General features: G+C 39.0%; 1 protein-coding gene across 1 annotated transcript; it reads right to left on the reverse strand.

Moving 5' to 3' along the window:
• Positions 1 to 5: 5 nt before the first annotated feature.
• LOC145040457 (protein FAR1-RELATED SEQUENCE 5-like) lies at positions 6 to 23367 on the reverse strand. Its single transcript, XM_078988380.1, has 7 exons — positions 23256 to 23367; positions 22725 to 22961; positions 22156 to 22678; positions 22035 to 22044; positions 21782 to 21928; positions 21703 to 21717; positions 6 to 377 (listed from the first exon to the last, which is right to left on the reverse strand). Exons 1-7 carry the CDS (start codon positions 23365 to 23367, stop codon positions 6 to 8), a joined length of 1416 nt encoding a protein of 471 aa, XP_078844506.1.
• Between the last annotated feature and the right edge of the window lie 1868 nt (positions 23368 to 25235).

A 25235-nucleotide genomic window follows, 5' to 3' on the forward strand; every position in this document is an offset into this window, starting at 1 on the left:
TTATATTATGCTTCCTTTGATGCTTTATCAAGCTCTCGTTGAGTATTCCTTTGCTTTTGAATGGCAGTGTTGTAATTCATCATGAAATTCAAAAGTAAGTTCCCGCTTTCTGAGTATGTATTAAAAAATGAATTCATACTCTCTGACCTCGATGTAGTCTTCATCAAACCACACATTGGAATATCACAAAAATATCCAGGTATCCATGAATCACGTATTGTAAACATGTCTTTAAACCATCTTGTGTCTTCAAGATTGAATTCCTTCATAAGCAAACCCCACTTCACCTCAAAAACATCAGGTTTCAAATTAATGTCCCAAATAAGCTTCGAAAACCTTTTTCTAAAGTCTGTGTTCGTAAATAAATCATCTGATATCTGTATTAAAACAAAAATATTCATAAATGAATAAATAATAATAAGTTAAATAACAATCAATTGTAACATCCATAAATTTTACGCCAAATTTAAACTTATTCAATCATAAATAAAAACTAAATAGCATTGTTTACAAAATGTTTTCAAATCATTTTCCTTCAGAGTGTCCCAAAAATCATAACATAAGGATGAGGAGTGGTACGGTCACGCCTTCACCTTTCCATGATCTCTGGAAGTACCTGAAAAAATAAACTGAAAACTGTAAGCCCGAGGGCTTAGTGAGCTACCCCCAAAATACCAAAACCACACTTACAATACCATATCAGGAATAATCAATCAATCAACATGCATGCTGAGCGATCGTCCTGACTAGACCGCCCTACTAGGCCTACAGTCTGTCTGAATCTATCTGAGCCTTCGTCCTGAATGCTCCGCCATATGGGCCTACAGTCCCCCTGGACCGCTCATAGAGTATATTGGCCTTCAGCACAAAGCATGACCGCCTCAACCCAACCACAAGCAAATAACCATGTGCACATACTATCATATATTGGCATATACAAACATCAAACATATCTATCTCACTGATCATCGATCATTGGATTCTCCTGTAACTAGAGTACTGACCAAGCAGGTCACTAACATACCAATCCCTATAGATCATACAACCATAACATACTATCTACCCTGATTCTGATATAACATATCATAACCACATGTAGCATACCATAACAATAACAACTAAAGGGCCGACTTTGGTGCCGTTGACCCTATCGATATAGTGAGGATAACTCACCTTGCAGATGTCAACTCGGAAGGTAAACTCCAACTCACGGATCACATAACACAGGCTCCACCACCTATTATCATAGTACAATATACTCGTAAGTTCTTAACCTTATAAGGTACTCCATAACCCACTAGTCAACCCCTGATCAAAGTCAAAACCCTCAATCAAGGTCAATAGTCCATCTTGACCGCAACTCGCCGAGTACCCTTTGCTACTCGTCGAGTTCCTTGAAGTACAATCCAACTCGCCGAGTCATCGGGGTGACTCGTCGAGTTCCTTCGATTCTCGTTCAAACTTTAAGACCACCCGTCGAGTTCCCTCCTTGCAACTCGATGGATACACACGCATATATATTCTAGGGAAAACTCATCCGACTCGCCGAGTTGTTCTTCAACTCATTGAGTTTATGGCAATCTTCATCGGACTCGCTGAGTTGTCCATCCAACTCGTCGAGTTCACGGCCATCTTCATGTGACTCGCCGAGTCGACCTTGCAACTCGTCGAGTCGATTCAGTCCACTTTCCATACAGACTTGTTTTGAGCCATGCAACGGCTCCAAATCACAGATCCAAGCTTGTAGGGCATGCTTATCACGTAAAGTTGCAAAATTTACATGGATGCATGGCTATAAAGGCTCTAAATGCCTATTTTAAGTTCTTAATGGAACTTCATGCTCTAGAGGGACCTTAATCATGACCAAAACTGAAACTTTATGCTTCTAGAATCCAAGGAGGGTCCAGATTTGAAGTTACAACTTCAGATCTAGCCCATAGCTCATCATACCAACTTGAAAATCCATAAAAGCCCTAGAAACTCAACAAAAAGGAAAAAGGGAAGTAAGGATTGGCACTTTGATACCTCCAAAGGATGCTATTTCAGGTAAATCCTGCTTCCCACGCCTTCCTTGCTTCAATTCCTTTGCACTCTTAGCTTTCTTCCTCCAAGATTCTCTTTCCAAGCTTCAAACACCACACCAAGGCACACACACGTATTAGGGTTTTAACGGGCTCCCAAAGACTACAAAGAGGACAAAGGAAGCTAAGGCACCTTTAAATAGAGGTGCAAACCCCGGGATTCAGGGTTTCATCTGCCAGCTCCTACTCGCCGAGTCCCAATATCGACTCGTCGAGTAGGTCACTTAACACGCGATCTCATCCAGCTGCTACTCGATGAGTAGGTCAACCAACTCGTCGAGTAGTGCTTAACCCAATAAATCTTATTTAAGTAATACTAGAGAATCGTGGCATTACAATTATGACATCCCCAATTTCACGACCAGAAAAGACCGATTTGTTTATGCTTTTTTTAAAATAAGAGTAATCGTTTAAAGAAAACGGTTGTGAAATTTGTTCCCAAAACAAGATATGATAATAACTTATCAAAACATTTATCAAAGAGAACGTATTTTATTTAATAATAAAACCTTGGGATCTCATGTTCCGATACAGACCAAAAGCATAAACAGTATAAAATAGACCTTACAACATTTATTTATAACTACTGATCTATAATCCAAAATCTCTCGTCAAGTCCATCAACTTATACCCTTGTGCCATTACCTGTAATGCAAAGAAAACTGAGTGGGTCAGGGTCGGGAGCCTGATGAGCATATAGGGTTTTCAACCCACAATAATACAGTTATTATATTCAATTATCAAATAATCAACTCAAATACCCATCCCCATTATCTTCTTTATTTCTTAAAGTTTTACACTAAGAATCAACTATCCTCTATCCATTCGTTCCTAAGGATTTACCTAAGGAATCGGCACGAAGTCCATTGCTGCCAAAGTTTATCTATCAGGTACTAAATCCATAGTTATCAGGCGCTAACTCCATAGTCACCAAGGTTTAGTCAACAGGCACGAAGTCACATCGTCACCAAGGTTTATCAAATAGGCGCTAACTCCATAGTCACCAAGGTTTATACAATAGGCGCTAACTCCATATTCACCAAGGTTTATACAATAGGCACTACGTCTCATAGTTGCCACTATTTCATCTACCCATGTTCTACCTAACATATTTTGTAGATATAAAATACATATATAGTTTGAATCATTTAACACTCGTATAAAAACATCAACTCCAAGCCCATCTCAAATAGACAAATAATATATAACACATAGCACGTATTTCATAGCTAATACTTTATATTTATGTGCTAGAAGAAAGTAACCACACACTCACACCAAACATATACTTAATACATTCAAACAATACTTGTATTAATATCGTGTTTATGAAAGGGACTATACACTCAATTGATCAGAAGATGATCGGACAGCACTACGGCTTGTAAAAGTAGTATTCTTCGGTAGATCCGGAAGATCTTCACAAAAACTTGGCTCCTCGCGGGAAAAGCTTCGTCTCGGGAATTTCACTTCTCTGGATCTTCAGGCTTCGGGACTCTCTTCGGGTCTCGGGATGATACCGAGACTGCGGGGGTACTTGTTTGCACGTAAATCGATGCAATACAGGATAGAGATGAGAGAATGAGCAACCAAAGTCGGCTGGCCCTTCAAATCTATTTATAGGGAAAATTTTGCCCTTGCCACGTCGTGGCACCTTTTTCCACGTCGACTGCATGTGTCATCGTCCACTTGCTATGTCAGGCTCCAGAATGCGTCAGAAGTCATGCCACATCGTGGCCACTATTTCCACGTCATGGTCTCTGAAACAACTTTGGGGTTCACGCCCGAACTTTAGAAATTCATAACTTTCACATACGAACTCCGTTTTCGACGTTCTTTATATCGAAGCGTAGGTAAAAACAATATTTACAACATTCATTTAGAATCTGTTGGCTAAATTTCACTATTATTAACGAGATCTTCGATTCTCATTTAGATTGTTTCGGCTAAAACCCGCTCGATCTCAAATCGAGTATTCGGGTTGCATACCGCTAAGTCGAAACTTAGAAAAATCATAACTTCCTCATACGAAGTCAGATTTGGATGTTCTTTATATGCACGCTCAAGGTTTAACGTATTCTACAATTATCATTTAGATCGCTAAGGCTAAATATCGGTCTAACGTAAATTCACTTTTTACGTCGAGTTGTGTCGTGCCGGTTTTGTCGCGAAACTTCGACAGGTCATAACTTCTTTGTTATAACTCGGATTTTGGCGTTCTTTATATGTACATAATCCTTGTAACATATACTATAACTTCGTTAAGATTACTCATTCTAAATAATCTTTCATAAAAAAGTCATTTTTGATGCTTATCGTCTTTAAATTGACTCGCCCTGATCTACGAGCGTTACAATTATCTCCGCCTTAGGATGATTACGTCCCGGAATCATCAACGAAATAGGGCTTGCATAATGATTCCACACGTTATTTCTTCATCCTAGGTAATAACCAAAACTTCTATGTTTCCTTGAAAGAGTATTTAACTCTATGGCTTTCTTGACTACAGACGAGGCCTAAATCTTGCATCTACTTTTCGTACTATGATGTACTTTCAATCATAACTTCCGAGTAACCAAATAAGTCCTTATTGTGGACTCCTTATTCTTCTTAGGATAAATACTTTCCTTTATCTGTTGTAACATACCGATGGGTCGTGTCCTGATGACCTCTCATCGTAGTCGGACTCAATTAATATGACCACTAGGGTCGGAATAACAACCATCTTACTAGTGATTACCGAAACAATGGTAATGATATACTTGAATAAAACGGAATCAATTACTAGCTCCTTTGTAACCTTGTGACTTCCCATGATCCAAGCGTGAGTCATGTGCTTCCAGTAGTATGCATCTCTACCACTATTCACACCTACTCATACTCGTCCCAAGTATTGTCTCGCAGTCCCCAATTCCTAATATCACAAAACAATTTAACACATAATAATCTGTCCAATTAATCATACAAAATTTTCTAGACTCTACTAGGACTTCCTCCATGCGCATCTTCACTCATCAATTCTACTTCAACTCAGCTGATGATGGAAATTCTAGACGATGGGACAACTTCAAGAATTACACCAACTGTTTCAGCATCCTGCTAATCGAAGGTGTACTTTAGACGTACTGTACTCCTCTAAACGTTCCGTTATTTTATCAGACATATTCTAATGGCAAGATACCACTCTTACAATATCTTCTGATAGGTGTCATTCACTATCATTAGCCTTTCATTTCCTCCATTTACTCAATTCTCTATGAGTCTTCACCATAACGTTCTATACACCAAAGCATACGTTCGGTGTATCGACACGAGAATATAGATAGAGGAAGGTTTAGATGTGTAATCCTCCATATTACTCCGAAAAATTACATGATAGTTCTAATATCGCAATTAAATGTTTAGAACCCGGAGCACATAAAATTTCCAGATCCGGTGGGCAACAGACTATAGATCCAAACAAATAATAGCATACAAGGCAAACATATAGCATTTAGCACATAAAAGCATTTTAGGCATCTTTCCTAAAATATACTAGTGCTCGTGCCTAGAATATGGTAGACACTCATCTCACAATCATCGCTTAGCATTCTAAGTTTAAGTTTAGAAATCCTACAAATTCCTAGTTCGCTTAAACTAATCCTCTGATACCAACTGTGACATCCCCAATTTCACGACCAGAAAAGACCGATTTGTTTATGCTTTTTTTAAAATAAGAGTAATCGTTTAAAGAAAACGGTTGTGAAATTTGTTCCCAAAACAAGATATGACAATAGCTTATCAAAACATTTATCAAAGAGAACGTATTTTATTTAATAATAAAACCTTGGGATCTCATGTTCCGATACAGACCAAAAGCATAAACAGTATAAAATAGACCTTACAACATTTATTTATAACTACTGATCTATAATCCAAAATCTCTCGTCAAGTCCATCAACTTATACCCTTGTGCCATTACCTGTAATGCAAAGAAAACTGAGTGGGTCAGGGTCGGGAGCCTGGTGAGCATATAGGGTTTTCAACCCACAATAATACAGTTATTATATTCAATTATCAAATAATCAACTCAAATACCCATCCCCATTATCTTCTTTATTTCTTAAAGTTTTACACTAAGAATCAACTATCCTCTATCCATTCGTTCCTAAGGATTTACCTAAGGAATCGGCACGAAGTCCATTGTTGCCAAAGTTTATCTATCAGGTACTAAATCCATAGTTATCAGGCGCTAACTCCATAGTCACCAAGGTTTAGTCAACAAGCACGAAGTCACATCGTCACCAAGGTTTATCAAATAGGCGCTAACTCCATAGTCACCAAGGTTTATACAATAGGCGCTAACTCCATAGTCACCAAGGTTTATACAATAGGTGCTAACTCGATAGTCACCAAGTTTTATACAATAGGCGCTAACTCCATAGTCACCAAAATTTATACAATAGGTGCTAACTCCATAGTCACCAAGGTTTATACAATAGGCGCTAACTCCATAGTCACCAAGGTTTATACAATAGGCACTACGTCTCATAGTTGCCACTATTTCATCTACCCATGTTCTACCTAACATATTTTGTAGATATAAAATACATATATAGTTTGAATCATTTAACACTCGTATAAAAACATCAACTCCAAGCCCATCTCAAATAGACAAATAATATATAACACATAGCACGTATTTCATAGCTAATACTTTATATTTATGTGCTAGAAGAAAGTAACCACACACTCACACCAAACATATACTTAATACATTCAAACAATACTTGTATTAATATCGTGTTTATGAAAGGGACTATACACTCACTTGATCAGAAGATGATCGGACAGCACTACGGCTTGTAAAAGTAGTATTCTTCGGTAGATCTGGAAGATCTTCACAAAAACTAGGCTCCTCGCGGGAAAAGCTTCGACTCGGGAATTTCACTTCTCTGGATCTTCAGGCTTCGGGACTCTCTTCGGGTCTCAGGATGATACCGAGACTGCGGGGGTACTTGTTTGCATGTAAATCGATGCAATACAGTATAGAGATGAGAGAATGAGCAACCAAACTCGGCTGGCCCTTCAAATCTATTTATAGGGAAAATTTTACCCTTGCCACGTCGTGGTACCTTTTTCCACATCGTGGGCTTGGTCTTCACTGCATGTGTCATCGTCCACTTGCTATGTCAGGCTCCAGAATGCGTCAGAAGTCATGCCACATCGTGGCCACTATTTCCACGTCATGGTCTCTGAAACAACTTTGGGGTTCGCGCCCGAACTTTAGAAATTCATAACTTTCACATACGAACTCCGTTTTCGACGTTCTTTATATCGAAGCGTAGGTAAAAACAATATTTACAACATTCATTTAGAACCTGTTGGCTAAATTTCACTATTATTAACGAGATCTTCGATTCTCATTTAGATTGTTTCGGCTAAAACCCGCTCGATCTCAAATCGAGTATTCGGACTGCATACCGCTAAGTCGAAACTTAGAAAAATCATAACTTCCTCATACGAAGTCAGATTTGGATGTTCTTTAAATGCACGCTCAAGGTTTAACGTATTCTACAATTATCATTTAGATCGCTAAGGCTAAATATCGCTCTAACGTAAATTCACTTTTTACGTCGAGTTGTGTCGTGCCGGTTTTGTCGCGAAACTTCGACAGGTCATAACTTCTTTGTTATAACTCGGATTTTGGCTTTCTTTATATGTACATAATCCTTGTAACATATACTATAACTTCGTTAAGATTACTCATTCTAAATAATCTTTCATAAAAAAGTCATTTTTGATGCTTATCGCCTTTAAATTGACTCGCCCTGATCTACGAGCGTTACAATTATCTCCGCCTTAGGATGATTACGTCCCGGAATCATCAACGAAATAGGGCTTGCATAATGATTCCACACGTTATTTCTTCATCCTAGGTAATAACCGTAACTTCTATGTTTCCTTGAAAGAGTATTTAACTCTATGGCTTTCTTGACTACAGACGAGGCCCAAATCTTGCATCTACTTTTCGTACTATGATGTACTTTCAATCATAACTTCCGAGTAACCAAATAAGTCCTTATTGTGGACTCCTTATTCTTCTTAGGATAAATACTTTCCTTTATCTGTTGTAACATACCGATGGGTCGTGTCCTGATGACCTCTCATCGTAGTCGGACTCAATTAATATGACCACTAGGGTCGGAATAACAACCATCTTACTAGTCATTACCGAAACAATGGTAATGATATACTTGAATAAAACGGAATCAATTACTAGCTCCTTTGTAACCTTGTGACTTCCCATGATCCAAGCGTGAGTCATGTGCTTCCAGTAGTATGCATCTCTACGACTATTCACACCTACTCATACTCGTCCCAAGTATTGTCTCGCAGTCCCCAATTCCTAATATCACAAAACAATTTAACACATAATAATATGTCCAATTAATCATACAAATTTTTCTAGACTCTACTAGGACTTCCTCCATGCGCATCTTCACTCATCAATTCTACTTCAACTCAGCTGGTGATGGAAATTCTAGACGATGGGACAACTTCAAGAATTACACCAACTGTTTCAGCATCCTGCTAATCGAAGGTGTACTTTAGACGTACTGTACTCCTCTAAACGTTCTGTTATTTTATCAGACATATTCTAATGGCAAGATACCACTCTTACAATATCTTCTGATAGGTGTCATTCACTATCATAAGCCTTTCATTTCCTCCATTTACTCAATTCTCTATGAGTCTTCACCATAACGTTCTATACACCAAAGCATAGGTTCGGTGTATCGAGACGAGAATATAGATAGAGGAAGGTTTAGATGTGTAATCCTCCTTATTACTCCGAAAAATTACATGACAGTTCTAATATCGTAATTAAACGTTTAGAACCCGGAGCACATAAAATTTCCAGATCCGGTGGGCAACAGACTATAGATCCAAACAAATAATAGCATATAAGGCAAACATATAGCATTTAGCACATAAAAGCATTTTAGGCATCTTTCCTAAAATATACTAGTGCTTGTGCCTAGAATATGGTATACACTCATCTCACAATCATCGCTTAGCATTCTAAGTTTAAGTTTAGAAATCCTACAAATTCGTAGTTCGCTTAAACTAATCCTCTGATACCAACTGTGACATCCCCAATTTCACGACCAGAAAAGACCGATTTGTTTATGCTTTTTTTAAAATAAGAGTAATCGTTTAAAGAAAACGGTTGTGAAATTTGTTCCCAAAACAAGATATGATAATAACTTATCAAAACATTTATCAAAGAGAACGTATTTTATTTAATAATAAAACCTTGGGATCTCATGTTCCGATACAGACCAAAAGCATAAACAGTATAAAATAGACCTTACAACATTTATTTATAACTACTGATCTATAATCCAAAATCTCTCATCAAGTCCATCAACTTATACCCTTGTGCCATTACCTGTAATGCAAAGAAAACTGAGTGGGTCATGGTCGGGAGCCTGGTGAGCATATAGGGTTTTCAACCCACAATAATACAATTATTATATTCAATTATCAAATAATCAACTCAAATACCCATCCCCATTATCTTCTTTATTTCTTAAAGTTTTACACTAAGAATCAACTATCCTCTATCCATTCGTTCCTAAGGATTTACCTAAGGAATCGGCACGAAGTCCATTGCTGCCAAAGTTTATCTATCAGGTACTAAATCCATAGTTATCAGGCGCTAACTCCATAGTCACCAAGGTTTAGTCAACAGGCACGAAGTCACATCGTCACCAAGGTTTATCAAATAGGCGCTAACTCCATAGTCACCAAGGTTTATACAATAGGTGCTAACTCCATAGTCATCAAGGTTTATACAATAGGTGCTACCTCCATATTCACCAAGGTTTATACAATAGGCGCTAACTCCATAGTCACCAACGTTTATACAATAGGCGCTAACTCCATAGTCACCAAGGTTTATACAATAGGCACTACGTCTCATAGTTGCCACTATTTTCATCTACCCATGTTCTACCCAACATATTTTGTAGATATAAAATACATATATAGTTTGAATCATTTAACACTCGTATAAAAACATCAACTCCAAGCCCATGTCAAATAGACAAATAATATATAACACATAGCACGTATTTCATAGCTAATACTTTATATTTATGTGCTAGAAGAAAGTAACCACACACTCACACCAAACATATACTTAATACATTCAAACAATACTTGTATTAATATCGTGTTTATGAAAGGGAATATACACTCACTTGATCAGAAGATGATCGGACAGCACTATGGCTTGTAAAAGTAGTATTCTTCGGTAGATCCGGAAGATCTTCACAAAAACTAGGCTCCTCGCGGGAAAAGCTTCGGCTCGGGAATTTCACTTCTCTGGATCTTCAGGCTTCGGGACTCTCGTCGGGTTTCGGGATGAACCGAGACTGCGGGGGTACTTGTTTGCACGTAAATCGATGCAATACAGGATAGAGATGAGAGAATGAGCAACCAAACTCGGCTGGCCCTTCAAATCTATTTATAGGGAAAATTTTGCCCTTGCCACGTCGTGGCACCTTTTTCCACGTCGTGGGCTTGGTCTTCACTGCATGTGTCATCGTCCACTTGCTATGTCCGGCTCCAGAATGCGTCAGAAGTCATGCCACATCGTGGCCACTATTTCCACGTCATGGTCTCTGAAACAACTTTGGGGTTCGCGCCCGAACTTTAGAAATTCATAACTTTCACATACGAACTCCGTTTTCGACGTTCTTTATATCGAAGCGTAGGTAAAAACAATATTTACAACATTCATTTAGAATCTGTTGGCTAAATTTCACTATTATTAACGAGATCTTAGATTCTAATTTAGATTGTTTCGGCTAAAACCCGTTCGATCTCAAATCGAGTATTCGGGCTGCATACCGCTAAGTCGAAACTTAGAAAAATCATAACTTCCTCATACGAAGTCAGATTTGGATGTTCTTTATATGCACGCTCAAGGTTTAACGTATTCTACAATTATCATTTAGATCGCTAAGGCTAAATATCGCTCTAACGTAAATTCACTTTTTACGTCGAGTTGTGTCGTGCCGGTTTTGTCGCGAAACTTCGACAGGTCATAACTTCTTTGTTATAACTCGGATTTTGGCGTTCTTTATATGTACATAATCCTTGTAACATATACTATAACTTCGTTAAGATTACTCATTCTAAATAATCTTTCATAAAAAAGTCATTTTTGATGCTTATCGTCTTTAAATTGACTCGCCCTGATCTACGAGCGTTACAATTATCTCCGCCTTAGGATGATTACGTCCCGGAATCATCAACGAAATAGGGCTTGCATAATGATTCCACACGTTATTTCTTCATCCTAGGTAATAACCGTAACTTCTATGTTTCCTTGAAAGAGTATTTAACTCTATGGCTTTCTTGACTACAGACGAGGCCCAAATCTTGCATCTACTTTTCGTACTATGATGTACTTTCAATCATAACTTCCGAGTTACCAAATAAGTCCTTATTGTGGACTCCTTATTCTTCTTAGGATAAATACTTTCCTTTATCTATTGTAACATACCGATGGGTTGTGTCCTGATGACCTCTCATCGTAGTCGGACTCAATTAATATGACCACTAGGGTCGGAATAACAACCATCTTACTAGTCATTACCGAAACAATGGTAATGATATACTTGAATAAAACGGAATCAATTACTAGCTCCTTTGTAACCTTGTGACTTCCCATGATCCAAGCATGAGTCATGTGCTTCCAGTAGTATGCATCTCTACTACTATTCACACCTACTCATACTCGTCCCAACTATTGTCTCGCAGTCCCTAATTCCTAATATCACAAAACAATTTAACACATAATAATCTGTCCAATTAATCATACAAATTTTTCTAGACTCTACTAGGACTTCCTCCATGCGCATCTTCACTCATCAATTCTACATCAACTCAGCTGGTGATGGAAATTCTAGACGATGGGACAACTTCAAGAATTACACCAACTGTTTCAGCATCCTGCTAATCGAAGGTGTACTTTAGACGTACTGTACTCCTCTAAACGTTCCGTTATTTTATCAGACATATTCTAATGGCAAGATACCACTCTTACAATATCTTCTGATAGGTGTCATTCACTATCATAAGCCTTTCATTTCCTCCATTTACTCAATTCTCTATGAGTCTTCACCATAACGTTCTATACACCAAAGCATACATTCGGTGTATCGAGACGAGAATATAGATAGAGGAAGGTTTAGATGTGTAATCCTCCTTATTACTCCGAAAAATTACATGATAGTTCTAATATCGTAATTAAACGTTTAGAACCCGGAGCACATAAAATTTCCAGATCCGGTCGGCAACAGACTATAGATCCAAACAAATAATAGCATATAAGGCAAACATATAGCATTTAGCACATAAAAGCATTTTAGGCATCTTTCCTAAAATATACTAGTGCTCGTGCCTAGAATATGGTAGACACTCATCTCACAATCATCGCTTAGCATTCTAAGTTTAAGTTTAGAAATCCTACAAATTCCTAGTTCGCTTAAACTAATCCTCTGATACCAACTGTGACATCCCCAATTTCACGACCATAAAAGACCGATTTGTTTATGCTTTTTTTAAAATAAGAGTAATCGTTTAAAGAAAACGGTTGTGAAATTTGTTCCCAAAACAAGATATGATAATAAGTTATCAAAACATTTATCAAAGAGAACGTATTTTATTTAATAATAAAACATTGGGATCTCATGTTCCGATACAGACCAAAAGCATAAACAGTATAAAATAGACCTTACAACATTTATTTATAACTACTGATCTATAATCCAAAATCTCTCGTCAAGTCCATCAACTTATACCCTTGTGCCATTACCTGTAATGCAAAGAAAACTGAGTGGGTCAGGGTCGGGAGCCTGGTGAGCATATAGGGTTTTCAACCCACAATAATACAGTTATTATATTCAATTATCAAATAATCAACTCAAATACCCATCCCCATTATCTTCTTTATTTCTTAAAGTTTTACACTAAGAATCAACTATCCTCTATCCATTCGTTCCTAAGGATTTACCTAAGGAATCGGCACGAAGTCCATTGCTGCCAAAGTTTATCTATCAGGTACTAAATCCATAGTTATCAGGCGCTAACTCCATAGTCACCAAGGTTTAGTCAACAGGCACGAAGTCACATCGTCACCAAGGTTTATCAAATAGGCGCTAACTCCATAGTCACCAAGGTTTATACAATAGGTGCTAACTCCATAGTCATCAAGGTTTATACAATAGGTGCTACCTCCATATTCACCAAGGTTTATACAATAGGCGCTAACTCCATAGTCACCAACGTTTATACAATAGGCGCTAACTCCATAGTCACCAAGGTTTATACAATAGGCGCTAACTCCATAGTCACCAAGGTTTATACAATAGGCACTACGTCTCATAGTTGCCACTATTTTCATCTACCCATGTTCTACCCAACATATTTTGTAGATATAAAATACATATATAGTTTGAATCATTTAACACTCGTATAAAAACATCAACTCCAAGCCCATCTCAAATAGACAAATAATATATAACCCATAGCACGTATTTCATAGCTAATACTTTATATTTATGTGCTAGAAGAAAGTAACCACACACTCACACCAAACATATACTTAATACATTCAAACAATACTTGTATTAATATCGTGTTTATGAAAGGGAATATACACTCACTTGATCAGAAGATGATCGGACAACACTACGGCTTGTAAAAGTAGTATTCTTCGGTAGATCCGGAAGATCTTCACAAAAACTAGGCTCCTCGCGGGAGAAGCTTCGGCTCGGGAATTTCACTTCTCTGGATCTTCGAGCTCCGGGACTCGCATTGGGTATCGGGATGATACCAGGTCTTTGGGGGTACTTCTTTGCACGTAAATCGATGCAATACAGGATAGAGATGAGAGAATGAGCAACCAAACTCAGCTGGCCCTTCAAATCTATTTATAGGGAAAATTTTGCCCTTGCCACGTCGTGGCACCTTTTTCCACGTCGTGGGCTTGGTCTTCACTGCATGTGTCATCGTCCACTTGCCATGTCAGGCTCCAGAATGCGTCAGAAGTCATGCCACGTCGTGGCCACTGTTTCCACGTCGTGGTCTCTGAAACAACTTTGGGGTTCGCGCCCCGAACTTCAGAAATTCATGACTTTCACATACGAACTCTGTTTTCGACGTTCTTTATATCGAAGCGTATGTAAAATCAATATCTACAACTTTCATTTAGACTCCGTCGGCTAATTTTGAATTTATTTGTATTATATTATTTTTAGTAGGCCGGAACCGGAAAACTCTGTTATAAATTCATAACTTCTTCATCCGACGTCCGTTTTCGCCTATCTTTTTATCGTTTCACTATTATTAACGAGATATTCAATTCTCATTTAGATTGTTTCGGCTAAAACCCACTCGATCTCAAATCGAGTATTCGGGCTGCATATCGCTAAGTCGAAACTTTGAAAAATCATAACTTCCTCATACGAAGTCAGATTTGGATGTTCTTTTTATGCACGCTCACGGTTTAACGTATTCTACGACTTTCATTTAGATCAATAAGGCTAAATATCACTCTAACATAAATTCACTTTTTAATTCGCGTTGTGTCGTGCCGGTTTTGTCGCGAAACTTCGACAGGTCGTAACTTCTTCGTTATAACTCGGATTTTGGCGTTCTTTATATATACGGAATCCTTGTAACATATACTATAACCTGGTTAAGATTACTCATTCTAAATAATCTTTCATCAAAAAGTCATTTTTGATGCTTATCGTCTCTAAATTGACTAGCCCAGATCTACGGGCATTACAACAACTCTCCCCCACTTGAACTAGACTTCGCCCTTGAAGTTTGTTGGTATAAAAAATGTCGGGTAATGCTCATGGATCTCCGCATCCGGCTCCCATGTCCACTCAGATCCCTTCTGATGTTCCCACTATACCTTTACTAAAGGTATTTCCTTGTTCCGCATAATCTTCTTCTTCCTTTCCAAAATAGTCACATGCCTCTCCTCATAGTTGAGGCGCTCATCGACCTGAATGTCATCAAATGATACCACTGCCTCCTAGTCCATAATGCATTTTCGTAATTGTGAAACATGAAATGTGTTGTGGATCCGGCTAAGCTCCCCCGGAAGCTCTAGCCTATAAGCCACCCTGCCAACCCTGGCAACAATCTTGAATGGTCCAATATAACGGGGACCTAATTTTCCCCTCTTCCTGAAGTGGATCACACCCTTCCAGGGTGAGACCTTCAGGAGAACCATGTCACCCACTTGAAATTCTAGCTCAGATCAGCGTCGGTCAGCATAACTTTTCTGCCGACTTTGAGCGGTCTGCGGTCGCTGTATAATCTGCTGTATCATCTCGGTAGTTTGCAGAACTACCTCTGTCCGACCCATCACCCTGTGCCCAACCTCACCCCAGCAGACTGGGGTTCTGCACTTCCGCCCATACAACAGCTCGAAAGGCGGGGTGCCCATACTGGAATGATAGTTGTTGTTGTAGGTGAATTCTGAAAGCGGTAGGTGGGAATCCCAACTCTCACCAAAATAAATGACGCACGCCCTCAACGTATCCTCGAGGGTCTAAATGGTCCACTCACTCTGCCCATCAGTTTATGGATGGAACGTTGTGCTAAAATGCAGTCTCATAACCAGTTCCTCGTGGAACTTCTGCTAAAAATGGGAAGTAAACCTGACATCTCGATCAGAAACGATAGAAACTGGAACCCCATGGCGAGAGACAATCTCTCTGACATACAGGTCGGCCAATTTCTCTACCGACGAACTCTCCCGTATGGCTAGGAAATAGACACTCTTGGTCAATCGATCCACGATGACCCATATAGCATCGAACCCCCTTGCCGTCTTCGGCAACTTTGTGATGAAATCCATCGCGATCCGTTCCTATTTCCACATGGGAATCTCCATAGGCTGCAGCTTACCATGCGGCCTCTGGTGCTCACCCTTGACCATCCTACAGGTCAAGCACCTCTCGACAAACCAAATAATATCTCGCTTCATGCCAGGCCACCAATAACTCAAACTCAAATCACGGTACATCTTGGTGGCTCCCGGGTGAATTGTAAAACGAGACTTATGAGCCTCCTCCATCACTGTCTTTCGGACCCCTCCGGACATCGGAACCCAAAACCAATCGTAACGGGTCAACAACCCATGGCTTTCGCCCTTAATCCTCTCAATCTTCCAGTTCTATGGTCTCATACCCTCAATCTGAGCATCCCTGACCAAACCCACCAACGGGGAATCCACCGCTATCGTCATACACCTGGCTGGGGTCGAGGACCTAGCTGACTTGTGGCTCAGGGCATCCGCAACCACGTCCGCTTTACCAGGATGGTAAAGGATCTCACAATCATAGTCCTTGACCACATCCAGCCACCTGCGATGCCTCATGTTCAGGTTCGGCTGATCCATGATATGTCTCAAACTCTTGTGATCCGTGTATATAGTACAACGGACCCCACACAAATACTGCCTCCAAATCTTGAGAGCGAAAACCACCGCTCCTAACTCAAGATCGTCCGTAGGGTATCTCGTCTCATGCGGCTTCAGCTACCGTGATGCGTAGGCTATCACTCGTCCCCTCTGCATGCGGACTGCCCCCAAGCCTGTGATGGATGCAACACAAAATACCACAAAATCCTCAACTCCCTCGGGGAGTGTCAACACCGGCGCCTCGCATAAACATCGTCCAAGGGTCTCAAATGCCCTCTGCTGATCAGGGCACCACCAGAAATCTACCCCCTTCCTCATTAGACGAGTGAGGGGTACGAAAATCTTGGAGAAATCACGAATGAATCTCCGATAATACCCTGCTAAACCCAAGAAACTCCTGATGTTGGAGGGAGATTTCGGAATCTCCCACTGCATAACCGCCTCTACCTTGGCCAGATCGACCAAAATCCCCTCCTGGTTAACGAGATGTCTGAGGAACTGGACCTCTCGTAACCAAAACTCGAATTTCAAGAACTTGGCATATAGCCGTTCTCGCCTCAGAACCCCCAGCAATTCCCTGAGATGCTCCTTATGCCGCTCTCAAGTCTTGGAATACCCAGCAGTTCCCGCGTATCTACCACATACACCAAATAACCGACACACACGTTCTGAATATACTGTCGAGCCCTGGCTACCGAACAAAACCCTAATCCCAACCTGGTTCCCTCACCATATACTACGAGTTCTCCCCCACTTGGGGTTCGAACCACCACCCGATGTCCCTCACAATCGATTGTGGCGCCAAAACGGCTAAGCCAATCCATCCTTACAATCACGCACACTTCCCCCATGGGGATAGGAATCAAATCTATCGGGAAGGACACCCCGAAAATCTCCAACTCGCATCCCCGACAAACCGAAGAAGCAGAAACCCCATGCTCGTTGGCGATCAAAACTCTCAACAGACACTCAAGATCATCTATCGGCACACTGAGCCCTCTAGAGAAGGTCTGAGATACAAACGAACGACTCGCCCCTGATTCAAATAATACCAAAGCGGGAAAAGACTTCACTAAAAACGTACCTAATCACAGGTACAATCAATAAGCATAACACAAATACAATAACTGAGACCGAGAATAGAAACGTACCAGCAACCACATCTGGTGCTGCCTTGGCCTCCTCGGTCGCGAGCTGGAAGGCGTAACCTTGAGCCTTCGGAGGCTGCACCTTGAATGGCCTCCCATCTCCAATCCTCACAGTAGTTGATGCGGAACCCTGCGTCAGCTTGGCAGCGAGCTGCGAACAGTTGGTCTTCACATGACCAATCTGATGACAATGGTAACAAATCCTTATATCTGTGAGACGGGCGGACTGACGGCAGTCCCTGGCATAGTGCCCCTCCTTGCCACATTTGTGGCACCCACCTCCTAATTTACAAACTCCCGAATGAACCCTGCCACACTTTCCACAAGTGCGGCTCTGCTGACCCCCATACCATGTATCAGCGGTCTTAGACCGCTTAGGCGTCGGCTGAGACTGTATCGGTGCCCGACGCTGCTACTTCAGTTGTAGCTCTATCTCCAACTCATGCCGCCTCGTGGCTTCATGTAGATCCAGGAGGTATCACAACGTTGTGTAGCCACAAAATGTCGTATGTCCGTCTTGAGCATACTCAGATAATGAGTCATCTGAGACTGCTCTTACACAAACTCTAGGCAAACATATCCCTCTCAGTGAACATCCGGGTAATCTCCATCACAGACTCCCCATCCTGCCTGAATGTCAAAAACTCATGCGCAAGCCGCTCCCGCTCAATGTGTGGAACGTAGCGGGTGAAGAACATATCTCTGAACTACTCCCAAGTAACAGTAGCCCGTTGATCATCAGTATACAACCCAGTCGTCAGCCTCCACCAGTCCTTTGCCCCAAGCCTCAGTAGGTTCAGGGCACACCTGACCTTCTACTCAGCAGGACATGAGCACGTGAAGAAACAACCCTCCACGTCAAATAACCACCTCATAGCCCTAATCGCATCTTGTGTACCATCAAACATCGGGGGCTTCGTATTATCAAAGTCCCGGTAGTGGAAAGCCCTGTCGGCTCCTCCTCCAACCTATGTCGCAGTTACGGCCGAAGTGGCTGCAGCGGCAGTTGTCTCTGCTAGAGCTGCATATCGCTCATCAAAGTACTCAAACATCTCGGTCTTAATCGACACAAACATCTCTGGTAGCTGCTCTCGGAACGTAGCACCAATCTCGTCGTGCATGATCTCCCGGATCCTGGCATCCAACTCTTCGGTCTCTATCTGAACCACAGGATCAGGTGCTACCGGCCACCTCCACCCCCTGTCTCACAACCCCGATCCAGATCCTAATCATGATCCGGATCCCGATGCAACACGTCTCATCACCACCATACATAAATATGTATATACAAGTCATCAGATAAATAACATAATGTCGGGAGACCAAAACCCATATACCCTAGGGGTTGTGATTTCCTTGCTACGCGTATGGGTCATGTGCTTTCCGTAGTACGGGCCCATACTACCTTCCACACCTACCCATATTTGTCTCAAGTATCACCACAACGCCCTAACAATATCATCAACATAGAAATGCGCTCAACCCTCACTTCTAGAGCAATATCAACTATCTCGCATTGAGTCTCACCACTTCTCATGACTCACACATCCATGAAACTTCCATCATCCCCTGCAGCGCTAGTGCCTACTAGCTGCACATAACGCTGGACCCAATAGACTTTCGAATATTCAATCCTACTCGAAGGCCGAATCAACATTCTCAGGCTATAAGGTCTTTATTATGCAAAGCCGTGATGCATACACTAAACATCTACAGTTATGATGTCAACTCCACATACAAGAAACCCTAGGCTAATAGGCATCATATAATCAGGCAAATCTATCATGCGATTCCCAAAGATCCCAAGCATAGCACTAGCATGTTGTTCTAACATATCCGAATAACAAATAACTATATTGTATTTTGAGGTTTACTTACAGGCTCCGTTTGATCGTACCCTCTGCATCAATGCATCCTTTATTTTGAAAACCATTTTAAAACTTATTTTCCGAAAATCTCCTTGATTTGAGACTGGATTTACACGAGTGTTTCTCCAATTCACTCAAACCAAGGCTCTGATACCAACTTGTAACATTGATAAATTTTACCCCAAATTTAAACTTTTTCAATCATAAATAAAAACCAAATAGCATTGTTTACAAAATGTTTTCAAATCATTTTCCTTCAGAGTGTCCCAAAACTCATAACATAAGGATGAGGATTAGTACGGTCACGCCTTTGCCTTTCCATGATCTTTTGAAGTACCTGAAACAATAAACTGAAAACTGTGAGCCCGGGGGCTTAGTGAGCTACCCCCAAAATACCAATACCACACTAACAATACCATATCAGGAATAATCAATCAATCAACATGCATACTGGGCCATCGGCCTAACTAGACTGCCCTACCGGGCCTACAATCTGTCTGAATCTATCTCGAGCCTTCGGCATGACTGCTCCGCCATGTGGGCCTACAGTCTCCCCGGACCGCTCATAGGGTATATTGGCCTTCAGCACAAAGCAGGACCGCCTCAACCCAACAACAAGAAAATAACCATGTGCACATATTATCATATACTGGCATATACAAACATCAAACATATCTATCTCACTGATCATCGATCATAGGATTCTCTTATAACTAGAGTACCGACCTAGCATGTCATTAACATGCCAATCCATACGGATCATAAGATCATAACATACTGTCTACCCCTATTCCGATCTAACAGATGATAACCACATGTAGCATACCATAACAATAACAACTAAAGGGCGGCTTTGGTGCCGTAGACCCTATCGATATAGTGAGGATAACTCACCTCGCAGATGTCGACTCGGAAGGTACACTCCAACTCACGGATCACTTGACACCGGCTCCACCACCTATTATCATAGTACAATATACTCTTAAGTCCTTAACCTTTTAAGGTACTCCATAACCCACTAGTCAACCCCTGATCAAAGTCAAAATCCTCAGTCAAGGTCAACAATCCATGTTGACCCCAACTCGTCGAGTACCCTCGGCTACTCGCCGAGTTCCTTGAAGTACAATCCAAGGTGACTCGTCGAGTTCCTTCGATTCTCGTTCAAACTTTAAGACCACCCGTCGAGTTCCCTCCTTGAAAATCGATGGGTACACACGCATACATATTCTAGGGAAAACTCATCCGACTCGCCGAGTTGTTCTTCAGATCGTCGAGTTTATGGCAATCTTCATCAGACTCGCCGATTTGTTCATCCAACTCATCGAGTTCACGACCATCTTCATGTACCTCGCCGAGTCGACCTTGCGACTCGCCGAGTCCATTCAGTACACTTTCCATACATACTTGTTTTGAGCGATGCAATGGCTCTAAATCACAGATCCAAGCTTCTAGGGCATGCTTATCACATAAAGTTGCAAACTTTACGTGCATGCATGGCTATAAAGGCTCTAAATGCCTATTCTAAGTTCTTAATGGAACTTCATGCTCAAGAGGGACCTTAATCATGACCAAAACTGAAACTTTATGCTTGTAGAATCCAAGGAGGTTCCAGATCTGAAGTTACAACTTCAGAACTACCCCATAGCTCATCATACCAACTTGAAAATCCATAAAATCCCTACAAACTCAACAAAAGGGAAAAAGGGAAGTATGGATTGGCGCTTTGATACCTCCAAAGGATGCTAACTGAGGTAAATCCTGCTTCCCACGCCTTCCTTGCTTCAATTCCTTTGCACTCTTAGCTTTCTTCCTCCAAGATTCTCTTTCCAAGCTTCAAACACCACACCAAGGCACACACACACGTATTAGGGTTTTAAGGGGCTCTCAAAGACTGCAAAGAGGCCAAAGGAGGCTAAGGCTCCTTTAAATAGAGGTGCAAACCCCGAGATTTAGGGTTCCATTTACCAGCTGCTACTCCCCGAGTCCCAATATGGACTCGTCGAGTAGGTCAACTAACATGCGATCTCATCCAGCTGCTACTCGACGAGTAGGTCAACCAACTCGTCGAGTAGAGCTTAACCCAATAAATCTTATTTAAACAATACCTGAGAATCGGTGCGCTACATCAATATTCATAATGAATATACTAATAAGTAATATATTTGAAATATATTAAAATAATACCTTTTTTTTTGTCAACTTTTTCATTATATGCCACATACATAAACGATGTTTTGAATTACGAAACACATTCTCAACAGCTTGTTTTATTGCACAATCTTGATCGGTTAAAAAAAGTGTTGGTTCTTTCCCATGAGTTTTAAGAAATGCCTTAAGCAACCAAGAGTAAGACTCAATGCTTTCATTGCTTAGCAACCCAGATCCAACAGTAACCGATTTTTTTATGATGGTCAATAGCAGTAAACAGAACAAAAACCATTCGATACCTAACACACAAAAAAATGTTCATTAAAGTCAATTTTTGATGTATTAATAAGTGAATATAAAAATACTCATATATGAATAAGCTATAAACAAAATTAGATAAAATAACTTACTTTTTTGTTCGGTAAGTCGCATCAAACGAGATAACATCACCAAATTCAGCATAATATGCCTTCTCCATTTCATCAGCCCAAAACATATAGTCCAAAACATCATCTTGACAATTAAACTCAAATGAGTAATTTGGATAGTGAGATCGACGGTCATTCATTGTGTTTAATATCATTTGGGCATCTTTATAACCAATAACCATGTTGATATCTCTCCTTAAATTGTTATAGTCAATTACTTTGGGCTTTACAAACTCATACCCACCTCTCAGACTTGCCATCAACTTATGAGCCATAGTTGGACCTATTTTTGATGTGGAAGCACGCACAATAAACTCTTTTTCTGAATATGATATTTGTCTCGCTTTTTTTAAATTGCTTCTCTTCTCAAGTGGATGGTTGTGAAGTTCATCAAACTGAAAAACTTTATAATCTGGAGTTCTATACACAGATTCAAACATAATCATTGCTTGACAACCAATAGCTCTTGAATTTGAATTTCGTTTCCTCCTAACACCACTTGTACCTAATGTGTCACAAGATTTCTTTTTTATGTTTACCACCACGATTACATATAACATTTTTCTTCTTTATAATCTTGTTATCAAACCTTGACTGTGTGCTCAGTCTAACATCAAAACCACCAATTTCAGCATACTCAGAATACATTTTGATAGCCAACTTTAATGATTTGAAGATTAAACCCTTAAATGGAATAAGTTGAACAGTTACGTCTGGCTTATGGACATGTTCTCCAATTATATCATCACAATATTGCGCATCATGTACTGAACTTGAAGATTCACCACCTAAAATAATAATGTATGAATAAAAAAAATAATATATATGAATACATGAAACTCATATAAATAAAACAAAAAACATTCATATATGAATAAAACATTCATATATGAATACATAAAATTCATGAGGATTCAAAATATATAAAATAAAACATAACTTATTCATATATGAATAAAAAAAAAAAATAATAAATTCAAAATTACAATTATCACACGTTTATTTATATATGAATAAGACAACAATTTATTCATATTAACATATTTATATATAAATCAATGATAATCAACAAAATTAAAAACAACAAAATAATTCAATAACTGATACCTTCAAAAATAAGTTCTCAACATCTTCTTCTTCACTCTCACTCATAGAAGAATACAAATCACCATCAATAACACTAGAATTCGACATAATACATCAAATGATTCATATAAATAAACAAAAACAATCTTAATATCGAACATATCTCACAAAAAAAATTGTAAAGAGAAAAACCTGGTTAATTTCGAATATATCTCACCTCAACGTATAAAATATCTGAAAGAAACTTAAATTATATATGATCAAATGATGTAATTAAGCAATCTCTCTCAGTTCAGAGCGTAAAAACTACAACGATATATCCGATTAAAAATTAAATCAGCTCCAATTTGAAATAAATATCTCAAACTACTTAACAAAAATCCGATGAAATAACTCCAATACATATTCGAAACTTGATAATCTTGATAATGAACTCCGATGAAACAACTCCAAAACGAAGATAATAAGCGTAATTCCAAACAAATTATAAAAAGCAATAATCTTGATAATGAACTTCGATCTATCCGATTCAAACGATATACATACCTGATCAAATCGGAAACTTAATATGAAGTAGAAAACTGAAACACAGATGCGAAACTTCACGATTAATGCAATGAATACATATAATTTCTAATGAGTTATATAAAGAAAATAATCTTGATAATGAATTCGTCATATCCGATTCGAACGAGCTAAAGATATCATCAAATTGGAAATTGATAACAACGAACATGTAAGTTCTATGTAAAAAAGTTGCTAATTTACAAAGATACCCTCAATGAAAATGGACACGCGCATTTTTTTTAATTTGAACATGTTAGATAAATAATTGGCTGAGAATGATTCTCTCATTCTCATTCTTTTTTATTTTCTCAATTGAATTTACCTCTCTCTCTCTCTCTCTTTCTCTCTCTCTCTCTCTCTCTCTCTCTCTCTCTCTCTATATATATATATATATATATATATATATATATATATATATATATATATATATATATACACACACACACTAACCGTTTACCCGCGCTAAGCGTCTGATATTAATATTTTCTTTTAGAAATTAGTTTGTAGAGATTATTAGTTATAAGTTTTACACACATTAGTTAATAAAATGGTAACAAACTAAATGGGAAATGGAAGACGTGTTTAACAATTATAAGACAGTTTATCTAATGTCTTAAGGTTTACCACGATAAAAAGGATATGATGAGGCCATGGTTCGATTTTAATTAGCAACATCAAAACATTGTTTCCAAATACCATGTTGCACTCTAATCTTCTCTAATGATTTTTTTTTGGACATAGCAAAAGATAATCCATGAACTTGAATGAAAATTTTGTTTGAGTTCATCTAATAATGTCACGAGTTATGTTTTTTTACCTAACACCAAAAATACATTATCCTTTTCTTATATCACTTCATTTATAAAGTAACCTATCTAAATATGAGCACAAAGTGCTAACAATATTTTCAAACTTCTTTATTTCTTTTAAACAGCAAGTCTTCATGTATTAGAGCTAATAACAACATTTTCGATATAACTTATATTGTTAACCAAATGAAAAAGGATCCTGATAAAAATATTTTTGTTAATAACTGATGTTATTAAATATTAGTCAAAATTTAAATTTGCTATACGTTGGAAAAAAAAAAGTTAAAATCTAACATGTTTAACATATTTGCCTATTTCACATGGAAATCAACATGTCAATTTATTTTAAATAGTTTCACGTAACCAGTCTAACTCAAGGAAAATTAAGAGCTTTAAATCAATAAAAATATTTTATTTTATAAATATTTTATTTTATTTCTCCTCTTCTGAAAAGTATGGATTTTACATGTAGAAAAAGTGGTCATAAGTAACATAAAGAATCCCAGAAAAAAATGATAACCATAAATAAATAATTGTAAAATTCATAAAACCAAAAACCATTCGAACTTACTTTTAAAGAATACGGAAATGGAATTGAAA

The sequence above is a fragment of the Lactuca saligna genome, chromosome 4 (genome assembly GCF_052625555.1).
Source record: "Lactuca saligna cultivar CGN05327 chromosome 4, ASM5262555v1, whole genome shotgun sequence".
NCBI classification, from domain to species: Eukaryota; Viridiplantae; Streptophyta; class Magnoliopsida; order Asterales; family Asteraceae; genus Lactuca; species Lactuca saligna.

What these genes read in the sequence shown, in the direction of transcription:
- LOC145040457 (XM_078988380.1), bottom strand. Translation starts at nt 23,367, where the DNA reads ATGTCGAATTCTAGTGTTATTGATGGTGATTTGTATTCTTCTATGAGT. An exon ending in AGTTATTGAATTATTTTGTT is followed by an intron (nt 22,962 to 23,255) that starts GTTTTTAATTTT and finishes TTATTATTTTAG; the next exon opens with GTGGTGAATCTTCAAGTTCA. An exon ending in AAAGAAGAAAAATGTTATAT is followed by an intron (nt 22,679 to 22,724) that starts GTAATCGTGGTG and finishes GTGACACATTAG; the next exon opens with GTACAAGTGGTGTTAGGAGG.